The following is a 13,105-nucleotide window of genomic DNA, read 5'->3' on the forward strand; positions in this document are numbered from 1 at the left end:
GAAAAAGAAAAGATGCTATGCACATACTCGAGCCCCCTCCAGCCACGCGGGGAACAGGAACGGCACATTACCGAGCAACACAGCCCAGCCCCCCAACCCCCAACTGACAACGCCACCGGACAACAGGAAGCAGACTACGCAAACCAAGATGCGCGCTCCAGTGCTGTCGAACGGGAAAAATCGCAACCACCGCCGCCCGGGAACAAACAATGTAGTGACGCGGTACCATCTCCGCTTCAAACGCCGTACCCTTCTGTGAATGAAGACACTGGATCTTCGAAATTAAATTAAATTGTGCAACGCGGAAGTGCGAAATCTTCTAAATTTCACGTAATTTTAAACCACGTTTACCGCAACCACCATGAAATCAAGAATATGTTATGTAAATTAGTTTCAAAATAATTGCAGACTTTTCACATGTAGCATGCCTAGATTGACTGTAAACACATGTATGCGGATTCAAACACAAACCTGTTGGAGCCTCGTTGGCAACTAAAAAAAACAAGACAAAAAAAAAAAACACCTCTATCCAGGCTCAAACATGCATCCTTCAGAGTGTGAAACCGCAACACTAACCACTCACCTACAGCTTCTACTTTTAGGTGATTACTTACTTAATCATGTAAGTTTTTAAATTGTTTCACCACTAGCGATGTGTATATCTTCTCGTTTATTTTCTTTCAGATGTCACACATGTGACCTTAAAAATTTTCATATTTGAAGTTTTGCTAACAATGCCACCATCAACCAAGCATTTACTATCTGGACATATAGTACATCTTATCTGAGCTACGAGTGCACTATTTAGCATATCACTAACCCACCCCTGTAATTTATCATGCAGAGGCCATACATACAGCGCTCATTCTCTGTATCTCAATGCATCCATCGGGCTTTGTATCTGAGAGCTGGCAACTGTCTGAGAATCTGAGACCCAGCAGCTGGTTGAGTATCTGAGAGCCGTAACAAGTCTGAACCTCCTACAAACTGACCCGCCCCCAACCACTAGGGCAAGGCATATTGTTACTTTCGAAACAGGAAGGCCATTGAGGGAAAATAACCATTGGCTTCTCTTGCTACTGGGCAAAACGCAACTTTGTGAAGAGCATTTACAAACATTCAAACTTTTACATACGCATTTCCATTTTCCAGCTGTGTGCATAAAAACCACACAGCAACCCAGAGTTCAAATTCAAATTTTCTTTATTCGAGGGTGAGGTTCAGCCAGAGACTGTTCTCCCATCTCACCCAGGTTCAGGTTTATTTATATTTCCTGCTTCTTAGAAATTCATTTTCATGCATGCACGGTCTTGTGCAGTACGAGATTTTTGTACTTCAAAATAATCTGCGTATCTGCTTCTTGCCAAATGGTTTCTATGAATTGAAAAAGGGTTTAATGACCTTTTATTTTTAAATGTATGAAAATCATTGTAAAGTTGTAGTACTGTTGGTGTGGGTACTCTAAATATTTCTTCCATATTTGACCACATTGTACTGGATTTTGTCTCCTGGGTGACTGTCAGCATAACAAATTTGTGTACAGGAGTGAATTTAACAGGGATATACCATGAAACCAAAGGAAGAATGTGAAGTTCAAATCCAGTACTCAATGTAACAAGTATCCTTTGTAGTGTGATCATTAGCAGCCTGCTCATTTTTGTTAATTATACCAATTACCTGTAAAAATGCCAATAATTATAGGTAATCAATTTTGTAATAACATGCATGGAAGTTCAAAATTATCTTATTTTGATATAAAAAAAAAATGCATGTATCAAACTTGTAAATATAAAATTTGAGACAATTATCTGTAAAGTTTTTCCATTTTAAATAGACGTGATTCCTCCTAAAGAGGAATTCACTAAATTTCTATACTTTACTCCCTGTTATATCAGAGCATTTAGGTTTGTATATCTGTTTACATTTCTTATTTTGTAAAGTGTATTTGTTTGCAGTTTCTACTTTCTCTCCACCTGGATAATCTGATGCTTGTCCTTATTTTCAGTCTAACTCTAAACCAGCTGCTAATGGAAATAGCAATGGTGTAACAAATTCAAACAATCAGAATGGCAGTCTAAATTTAAACATGTCGGCAAAGGAACTACGTGCCAAGTTGGCAGCTCGAAAGAAGTATGATCCCAAGAAGGACACCATGGATTTCAAGAAAAAATATGATATCGTTCAAACATTGTAAAACAGAAGCTATGAACTGTATTGGCAGTCTATATCTATAGGTACATGTCTTTATCAGTGCATGCACAAAATCAAATGACTGAGTTATGTAGAAGGATAGTATTGTTTTGAAACCTAAAACCGTCCATATTTAAATGTATTCATTAAATAACAGCATGAACATATGACCAAAAGCATGCTGTGTAAACTGACTCAAGAATGAAATGTTTATAATAATGTAGCTAATGTAGCACACATTGTGCCAAACCACCTATGTATTTCTGAAAGTAATGGTATCTTGACTGGAAAAGAGCCATTCACGCAACTTTTCTTACAAAAAAAATCCTGAACTGCTCTATTTTTTCAAAGTATTTTATATTATTATATTGAGTACATTCCATTCCTTATCTGTGCCTTTGCTTGGGAAGTGTTTAAAAAAGATTTCTTTGTAAATAATAAATGCATAATAGTTCTTTTTAGACATAACCATAAGGGAAGTAAGAATACCCAGTTTTTGACTGCTTTACCAGGCACCTGTCATTGGTTGGTTTGTGCTCTTGTAAAACATTTGTACATAACTAACAAGGTAGATCATAGTTCTGGTGTGTTGTGTTACAGTTGTGTGTGCAGTGTTTTGTAAATTTTGATGTGGTTTGAGGGAACAGAGAAAGTTAAAATGACAACCTTCTCAACATGCTGAATGCAATGACCTTGAAAACTAATATAAAAACGCTGTAATTTTACAACACTTCCTATTTTTGGTCTTTCCTGTTAGTTTAGTGACACTGTTATGTTGTTCTGAATGTCCTTTAATATTATCGATGTGAATCTGATATTTGTTGGGATTGTTCTAAAGTTCAAATTCAAAATATCCAGTTTTCACGGAGAAGCACATTTTTTCTAATTGGTCAAATTGCAATTTTTCACTAGATATATAGAACAACAATTTATCACATAAAATGAACTGATGTGAGCAGTGACAGATTTTTTCAATTGGTGAAACTAAAGAAACTTAAATATCTGAAGTACATTTGCAGGAAAATGTTGTTAATTTGTCCTTTGTTTAGTAAAGACAACAGTGACTGTAGACCAGTGTATGTACATATGTATTAATCAGAATCCCTGTAATTTAGTTTTCAAGGTTGTTGTAAGAAATAAGACTGTTGAAAGTCTGTTATTGATATTTTAACTTTGTGGAAATTGAAAATGCAAAAGGAAAAATTACTAGGAATCACATGCGGACAGTGATGGCAGTAATCAATATTAGCATTGATCTTTTTGTCAAACCATGGTGAAATGTATCTAAATTTGCATCCTTTCTTTCCTTCAAACAATATCTTGAGCTATATGCTTGTGTGCTGCCTTTTCAGTTTCCACTGAAGTTAGTTCCACAAAGGGAATTCAAATAACAGACATCTATGAATTATTGTGCCTTCTAGTATTTTATTGTATTTGCTGCATATCTTAAAACAACGATGACTAAAGTCAGTACAGTGTGCTGTGATTGGATACACATCACCGATTTTATAACCACATTGCATTGTTCATATGCAAGTGCAAAGATAATATATACATATATATTTTGTAAATCTCTTTATTTGACAGCATCATAACAGTGTTATAAATTTAAGCCAAATATTCATGCATACATATATACTTAGATTTCGAGGTATTTTTTACCTGCCATGTTAGTCTTAATTGTAATATGTTCTCAGCTTTTGTTGAATATATTGTTTGCTATTTATGCTAACATCAGTATATTCTGGGTATATAATTCTGTAGTTTAGTAAATGCAGTTTCAAGCAATCTTTATTTACTAAGAGCATTCTGCTTTTGTAGGTATTATTTCAACAGGAAATGAAAAGTGGTTTTGAATCTATATTGAATGTTTGTTTATTTTCATGTAGATGCTGGATCATTTCTTGTCTGTGCAAATATTCATGAGTATTATTTTCTAAAAGTGTGACTTATGTACATTACGTTGTTCTGTAGTTTAGTTCATATGTTAGTCACTAAAACTCATCATGTCCATTGAACTCCATGTACAGTCTTGGGATGGTGCAGTGGTCCTGGAGAATGGAACACTCGTATGGAACAGTCATGTTTCCTGCATGGTTCACTCTCCTCCTATGACTGTTTGCTTTTTGCGCAAAGTGCCTTGAGACAGCACAAAAACGTGTGTTGTAAAACCAAAAACCAGAAATATTCCATATAGGATGTTAACTCTGTGGTTAAGTCAACATTTAATATTTGAGTAACAGTCAACACTAATACTTGGCCAAAAAGTTATGGTACTTCCCAGGGTAAACTTAAGCTGTCACATAGTACACACAGTAACCAACAAGCAATACCTCAGCGCCTCTTATTTCAAATGAAATTGTTTTGGTTCAAAGCCCTACAAAACTGAGGCTTTTTCACTGTTTCCCAGACACCTTATGTGAGCAGATATTCAGTTGCTTCAATGTTTGCTTTGTTCTTTTCATGCTTTCTACCATAATATATGGAGTTCTGATGACTTGGTGCAAAGAGATGGCATGAACAAAAACTGGGGTGGAGGTTTGGGATGTGCAATTTTTCTTCCTTTTTGTAACATGAAGAGAGGCTCTTTGCTGTAATATTGTGAGGAGGACTAAAAATGTGCTAGGGTTTTAAAATGTTAAGCAGCAGAATAACTGTTCACTCAAGTATTTGTGAATAATGTTAAGATACATGCTATGTTGGTTACCTGTAGTATGCAAATTTTCATTCTGAAAGCTATTAATAAACATACTGGTTGACCATCTCTGTAACTATTGACTGCTACATGAACTTTACATTGTACATTTTTCATAATTAATGTATCAGTTGTAACAATTTGAAGAAATTAAAATAAAACAAGTAAAGATTTTTTTAGTTTTTATGTATTTGCTCTCTGAACTACAAATTATGCAATTCTGCTTGAAGTTTTATGTAACCTGTTGCATGTATCTGCAAACTTTATTGCTTAATTTGGTTTTAGTTTGTAGTTAGTGGCCCAATATGCCATGTATCCATGTACACACTGTCCGATCAAGAACCTAAAACGTAACTGTGCCAGGTGATCTAAATACATTCCTCCATCACATATCAAGGATGCTGCACAACAAACTGTGATTTGAATATATCTAGACCAGCCTGATATCACTATATCTGTACACTTATTTTTTCCTTAGTGGCATACTGGTGAGAGTTAGTCTGGTTTCGTAGGAAATTGTGTGTGGCAGTACACCCAAAGTAAATATTCAGAAAACCACACTGTGCAGTGAAGCCTGCTAGCAAACTTTATGAATGGGTTACGCGAAAGCTTGCACTGTAAAAATTAATGCACTTGATGGTCCAATTTCACAATCAGGGTAATTAATAGGGGGAGAAATTCATGGAGATAAATGCAATTGCAGAAGCAGAGGCAAAAAAAAAAGTAGTTTTGATTTCTTCATTTGGTGCAGAGCCCCTCTTTGTTTATTTGGAAATAGTGCCCCCCCTAACTCCAGGAGTTAATGAGGGTTGTGTAGTATCCTTCCCCACTCAGAGGCAAACATAACCACAAAGTAGACAAACTATACTGACAAGGAAAATTATAAAGATTTGGAAACAAGAAGATTAATTATCTTTGATGGTTCAGGTAAGACATATGGCAGGAACACCTTCTCTCCACACCAGACACTTATCCGTCAGTGATTGTCCTCAAAGTAATAAGAAAAATCCAAAACAGGAATTTATTGAATAAAATGTCACTTTTTCTGTTCAAGTGACTTTTGGATATGTTGTTTGTGTACACATTGCCTTTACAATATTAATGTGAACACATGAACATAAGGCTTGCAAAATCAGTACAGGCTGTATACATGGTTTACTCTATAAAATCGCCTTCAGCCTCAATAACTTTCTCGAGACGGGACTGAAAGCATTGACGGGTCTGAACCAAGTGGTCTTTGTTTATTTCAGACATCACCTTGATAATGGCTGCCTTCAATGATTCTTTGGTGTTGTGGGGATATTTATTACTCTCTCTTTCAACAACGCACCACAAATAATAGTCCAAGGGATTAAGATCTGGAGAGTTAGGGGGCCAAAAGTTGGGTGTGACATGGTCATGGAGATTGTCTGACATCCGTTCTTGGGTAATGTTAGCCTTATGAGGAGCAGAGTCCTGTTGAAATACGTATGGCCTGTCCTTTGTTACTCACAACTCCTAAAACCATCACAGTTGCTGGAAACTTGGTATGCATAACTCTGGGAACTTCAGAAGGATCCTTACATAACCATCTCTCATTTTGGCGATTGACCTTTTGGTCTTGATCAAAGTTTTTCTCATCAGAGAAAAACCACAGCATGCCATGTTCCTCATGGTTTTTGACTTTGGTGAGTAACCGTTTTGCATGGATCAGACGATTCTCTTTTGTTTTTGCAGACATGAATTGAACTTTCCTCATCACATACGACTTGTATCAAATGTCTTCATGAACCAATGTTCGAATTGTGCCCTTTGACACATAGTTCCTTTGCAATGGCCCGCATTGACTTTCCGAGGGTATCATTGATAATTTCGTGAACCTTTCGGACAAATTGTGGTGTCCTGATAATGTCAGAACGTCGAGAATGCCTTTTTGGCTTCGAAACTCTTGAAACATTCCAACCATAGGCTTCCAACTTTTCCGAACTTTATGGACAAATGATCTGGCAACATTCAGAAACCTAGCAATTTCTAAATCCTTGTGTTTTGCATGTAAGGCCACAATCGCAGTGCTTCTTTTCATTTCTTGAGTCAATATAGGTTCAGTCATTGTATATCTGCAACAAAAACCATTAATAAGGTATAAGGTTTTTATACATTGAAAATGTGATGTTCTCAAATAGCCTATGCACCCTGTATAGTGTTGGAAACTTGACACTCGCCATGTTGTTTCAAGCTCCATTCATACACGCACATATTTCTTACATTTTGTGAACAATGTGTGCACAGAATACACACACTTTCAACTGAAACTTATTGCCTTCAAATTAATGTAATTAGCTAGAAGTAGTTTGGATATGAACAGAAGAAAGGATAAATTACTCCAACAGTAAGATTCCCACACAGTGGTTTGTGTCAAAGTTTGATAAACATGGGCTTTTTTAAACTAAACTCCCAAGTTCAGTTGACCGACATGGTCAATGAATTTTTCCTGCCAAATAGGTGCCACATAAACCATTTCACTATCATCACACTGACTGTAGTCTTATATTTTGTTTGTGTGGCAAGAAGAAAATAATTATTGAAACTATTACACCCATACAAATGCATTCTTAACTACTACACTGGTAGTTGGATCTCCATCACCTTAACAGTATTATGGTACCACTTTATGCAGACACTTGAGTTGGAACCAATTTCAATGGAACATCTTTTGAACCCTTTTAATATGGTGCATAAAATTTCAGTTCTAGAACCAAAGTTGATATATTTAGAGAAATCTGTTCTTAATGTCTGCAAACCCATTTACACTTGTTGATTTTCTGTTTCACAGTGCAAGAAAATTCATTTTAAATTCCTGAATCATTTACAACCCTGAGGTAGGTAGATAGGAGTGGGTGACAATCCACACACTTCTATATCAGAAATTTTTAGATGGTAAGTTAATATATGCCTTTCTCATTGCAGGAGCTATTAGTAAAAAGCATACAAAACTGACATGTAAAAAAAAAAGTATCAACCGAAGTGGCATTCATGTTGTATTGGCACATAAAATAATCAAGTGCAGAGATTATGGTATCTGTAGTTGAGGTATTTTATTACTATAAAAAGAAAATAGGTTAGTTTCACAAACTAAAATTATTTATTTATTATCCTGCACACAACAGGCATCTGCCCTTTTACAGTGCACAGTAAATGTCTTACATTTGAGTATTTATACACACAAAAATATTTATACACATTTTCAGATATAAAAAAAATACGTAGAGGTTATATATATATATCATCCTTATACATTACCATGGATAAAAAATGAATCAAATCTTACACAATTACATTCATATATGTATGGCTATATATATACACGTAAGGAAGGTAAAATAATAATAAAAATTAAGTAAGAATGTTGTCCATTAAATAGCGTTTATGCTCAGGAAATTTAGCAAATATGTCCAAGTTTACGCCCCCTCTAACCATTCATTATGTAAGCTACACATTCTTCGCAGGGGAGCCATTTCTGCAGATTTTGTATGGGTGCGGGATATTGCAAAGAGTTGCTTTCTTGATCACAACTTTGGATGGGGGACATAGAAAGCTATTTTTGAAAGCAGAGAGGAAGAATCCAATTTGTCATTAAGAAGTTTGAAAAGAAAAAGGAGTTGATGTATGGTTCTTCTGTTTGCAAGGGAGGTAATGTGTAATTTAATTAGTAATTCATTATAAGGTGTCATCTTTGAATATACACCATCTATCCTAAAAACTATATAGCGAATGAATTTATTTTGAACTTTTTCAATAAGATCTATTTGTTTACTGGTTTGTGGACTCCACACTATAGATGCGTACTCTAATTTGGGCCTAACGTATAGGTTAAATAATGATAACAACGCTTTATTTTCATTGAATTCCTTTGCAGTTCTCATAATGAACCCCAGTTTTCTATGCGCGTCATTAACAGTCTTTGTGATATGTAACTGAAATGATAATTTATCATCGAACACTACACCAAGATCTCTTATCGAGTTTGCCCTGTCTGTCTGTCTGTCTGTGTGCTATTTCGTAGTTATAGTTTATTGGGGGTTTCAATCGGATCAATGTTACGGTCCTGCATTTCTTATGGTTTAGATTAACTTTATTTGCTTTACACCATGCATTGAGATTTTCGATATCCTCCTGTAATTTCATGGAATCATCTTCATTGTGAATGCTCCTATAGAATTTTAAATCATCAGCGAATAAGAGTTTCTCGGAATTTCTAAGCTGTTTTGGTAGGTCGTTAATTAATATTAAATACAACAAGGGACCAAGATTAGAACCTTGAGGTAGGCCTGAGCCAGCTACAAATTCATGGGAGCAGCAACCTTGATAATTTACGTATTGTTTTCTGTATTTGAGATACGAGCACATTAAATCTATGAGGGAAGAGGAGAAGTTATAAAATTCTAATTTCTTCAAGATAATATCATGGTTTACAGTGTCGAACGCTTTGCAGAAATCTGTGTATATAACGTGTACCTGACTTGTGTTGTCAAGTTCAGTGGATATTAAGTTTGTAATTTCTACGAGGTTCGTCACGACAGATCTCTTTGGTACGAATCCGTGCTGGTGCGAGGAGAGAATTGGTTTTAATTGAGCAAAAAAATGTTTATAAAGAATCTGTTCTAATAGTTTAGCTGGCACAGAGAGTATCGCAATTTGTCTGTAGTTTGAAATTTGAGATTCATCTGATGTTTTTGGTATGGGACAATTTCCATTTATCTGGAAATCTAGATGTTTGTATTACAAGGTTGAAGAGTATATGTAGCAGATATTTTAGACTTTCACCACACCACTTGATTACATAGGGGGGGATAAGATCAGGCCCTGCCATTTTTTTAGTGTCCACAATTTCCATATGTTCAAAACTGTATCCCTTTGAGTGGTTCTTGATGGTCAAGGTGACATGTATTATTGAAATTCCATGTAATAAAGGATACATTTGTATCAGTGGGCACAACTCCTTGGATCATTTGACTCTACCCAAGTGGTGAAAAATTTCTTTTCTTCCCATAAAATAATAATATAGTGGCTAAAATAAAATAGATTGATTGATTTGGTTTATTTTACTTCACTTTTCTGCCATTTTTGGCTAATCGCAAAGATGATGAGTGATGATATGATGAAATTGGTGAAGGGACACTCGCAAAGAACACCCATGCCCAGACTTGGATTCTACACCTGGCATCGTAGCATGCTGTGATTACCACTCTGCTACAGTGGTTGGCAAAATAAAATTTGAGGCTGTCAATAAATAATGAGGCAGAGGATATTCCACCAAAACTATGGTAGTTAGAAATGGGTCAATGGGCCCGAAATGGAGGTGCAGGTGAAACTGATTCGCGCATGTTTTCCCACTAGATGTTGTTAGAGTAAAAACACAGTGAGGGACCCTTGCTCATTGCATGGAGTCCGGTCAAGCCATAAAAATGTCGGGATATAATGAATGAACCGGCTGTCGGACAGGCACATTGACCTTCATCGCACAAGCTTGCAAAGGACAACTCAGTCAAAAAAAAGTGGGGAAACAGGATGGTGTCTTCCAGGAAAGGGAGAAGTGACCTTGAGTGGACCAATCACAGAGCCTTCCACTTGAAACAAGGGACCCAAGATCAAACCGTGTTTGTTCCTGTGAACCTTTCGCGATGAGCGGGGCTCCACTATGTTTTTCCCCATTTAACTCCATGGTTTTGAATTACCGGAAACTTGTCCCCATGAGTTTCTGGCGATGTGTGATGTGCTTCACTGTGTTTTTACCCTTATGTGTCTGGCAAGATATGCACAAAGGCTGCTAACCGAGCAGTGGCCATGTCCAGTCATTCTGTGTTTGACTGTCATGGGTAAATGAGGCATCCAAAGAGGAGCAGCAGGGTGTTGTGCGCTTCTTGACAGCAGAAGGTGTATGGGGTCATGAAATCCATCGACGAATGGAAAGGATATATTGGGGGGGGGGGGGGCACTGTATGTCTCAGGTAGGAGTGGAACAAACGCTTTCGTGAAGGGCGCATGTCCCTCAGGGACGACACGCGGAGTGGAGCACCGAAGCATGTCATAGACCAGCAAGTTGCGCAGGTGGATGAGCTCATCAAGATAGACTGTCGTGTAACAGTAGACGACATTTTGGCATCAGTGGGGCTTAGTCATGGTACAGTCCACACAATCATCAAGGACACATTGAAGTTCTGTAAAGTGTGCGCTCAATGGGTCCTGCATCAGTTGACACCGGAACAAGAAGCCTGTCGCATGGACATGTCTCTTCAATCGCTGCAGCATTATGATGACGGTGGGGGCAATTTCCTCTCGGCAATTGTTACTGATGACGAAAGTTGGTGCCACCACTTTGAGCCAGAGTCGAAAGGGCAAAGTCGACAGTGCAAGCACGCAGATTCCCCTCCACCAAAAAAGTTCAAGACCCTACACACTAGTGCCAGCAAGGTCATGCTTTCATTCTTCTTCGATCACAAAGAAACGCTCCTTGTCGACTTCCTGGAGCATGGAGCTATGGTCAATGCCCAGCGGTATTGTGAAACATTAACGAAGCTCAGGAAGGCAATCAAATTGAAACATGTCGGTCACCTTTCTTGTGGTGTTGTCCTATTGCACAACAACGCTAAACCACACACAGCCAACACAACAAAGGAATGTCTGAAAAAATTCAAGTGGGAACGTCCTGAGCCACCCCCCCTCCTATAGTCCAGATCTGTCCCCGTGTGACTTCCACATCTTCGGCGAGCTAAGAAAAGCACTGCGGGGACAACAGTTTCAATCAGACGATGACGTCAAAGAGTAGGTGCGCAATTGGTTCCAACAGCAGCCAAAGGAGTTCTACAAGCATGCCATTTTGTGACTGGTGTCACAATGGGATAAACAGTGGCGGACAATACTTCTGAGGTTTGTTATGTAAGTACTGTGAAATAACCTCTGCCTCATTATTTATTGAATGAGCCTAATTGATTATTTCCTAAAATTAATATTATATGAATAAGCATATTGATCTTTAATCAAGTAGAGCTGGATGTATATTAGTGTTGAATTTAATTTTTTCAGAATTTTGATATGCAGGTAAGAAAAGACCAGAAATGGAGAGCAGGACATCATATGCAAAGCAGTAGTTTTCTACCAGGACATTTCGCAGGGCATTGTTGAAAGATGCGATATTCTACTTTTTGGAGTTGCACATGGATTACAGGGCTTGCCTAACAACAAGAACTATATTGCAAAAACCAGGATTCCTGATCACCCCACACACGCGTTAAATGAAATCCAGGATGCAGGAATGGAGTAGGTGCAATTTTTTTATTTAGAAATTTGCATTTGAAATGTTTCAGTGTGTACAGAATACATTTCTTCATTTCAGTAAGTTTAACACAATTCTTATAATCTTGTTACTAATCTCATTTATTACATGATCAATTTGGATTTTAGATTTAACAACTCTATAGAATGAAATAAAATATTTCTTTGAACTCCTGCTGATTTTGCATAAATCATGTTTGAATTATTATAAGGTGTGTAATTGCTGCAATTTACATATTTTTAGCAACCAAATGTATTTGCAATAATTTCACAAGCTTAACTTTGACACTGACATTCTGCCGTTGATGCTGGATTTTGAAAGGAAAACAAATTGAAAGTTGCAAAACAGTCTCAAAGATTTGAAATTCTGTGTTGTTGATGCAGTGGTCCAAATTATGATGCTTCACTAAGCATTTTAACATTCACATTAAATGCAAATGATACACATCTCTTCCTCCAAGCATCATTTGAACAATAGCTCGGACACACTTAGGAGGGCTCCCCAATGTTGCCCAGTGGTAATGGTATTACCATATAATCAAGGAGTCCTGGGTTCAATCCCAGATGGAGGCTATTGCACAGTGGTTTGGATCGTACTTTAAATACAAGTTTGCTTATCTGATCTTAAACTGGACTTAAAGAGCAAACTTTGACAAATAAACAAACAATTAGGTGGTGATATTTCTTCTGCCATTTTTAGGTAATATTTTTATTCAGATGAGATTGGTGATACATCATTACTAAATAAAGTTTTATTTACTATCTGCATTATTTCTTGCAACATGCACTTACGTAATTAAATGTTTTGGCAGATACATTTTCTCACTTGATGATTGGTAAGATTTACCACTATTATCTTCTTTTTCACTATGTTTCTTTTCCATGAATTTCTTGCCTCTGTTTGTTTTC

The 13,105-nt window shown here is 36.9% G+C and overlaps 2 protein-coding genes and 1 pseudogene across 2 annotated transcripts in view; 2 read left to right on the top strand and 1 right to left on the bottom strand.

Annotated features, from left to right (window-relative positions):
• The window catches only part of LOC145984154 (Na(+)/H(+) exchange regulatory cofactor NHE-RF3), a 39,932-nt gene extending 34,874 nt beyond the window's left edge, over nucleotides 1-5,058 (top strand). The window contains exon 3 of the mRNA XM_083117633.1: nucleotides 2,006-5,058. Within this exon, the coding sequence (XP_082973759.1) occupies nucleotides 2,006-2,194 (189 nt within the window). The 3' untranslated portion in view covers nucleotides 2,195-5,058. The remainder of the gene's footprint in view (nucleotides 1-2,005) is intronic.
• Nucleotides 5,059-6,323: 1,265 nt separating this feature from the next.
• On the bottom strand, nucleotides 6,324-6,974 carry LOC145983725 (uncharacterized; annotated as a pseudogene).
• Nucleotides 6,975-10,906: 3,932 nt separating this feature from the next.
• LOC145983726 (histone-lysine N-methyltransferase SETMAR-like) lies at nucleotides 10,907-11,593 on the top strand. Its single transcript, XM_083116778.1, has one exon. The coding sequence runs from the start codon at nucleotides 10,907-10,909 to the stop codon at nucleotides 11,591-11,593; it is 687 nt and encodes a 228-aa protein (XP_082972904.1).
• The last annotated feature ends 1,512 nt before the right edge of the window (nucleotides 11,594-13,105 follow it).

Source organism: Lepisma saccharinum, chromosome 2, assembly GCF_977018435.1.
Source record: "Lepisma saccharinum chromosome 2, izLepSacc3.1, whole genome shotgun sequence".
NCBI classification, from domain to species: domain Eukaryota; kingdom Metazoa; phylum Arthropoda; class Insecta; order Zygentoma; family Lepismatidae; genus Lepisma; species Lepisma saccharinum.

Excerpts from the sequence above, each read along its gene's own strand:
- LOC145983726 (XM_083116778.1), top strand. The coding sequence starts at position 10,907 with ATGTCCCTCAGGGACGACACGCGGAGTGGAGCACCGAAGCATGTCATA.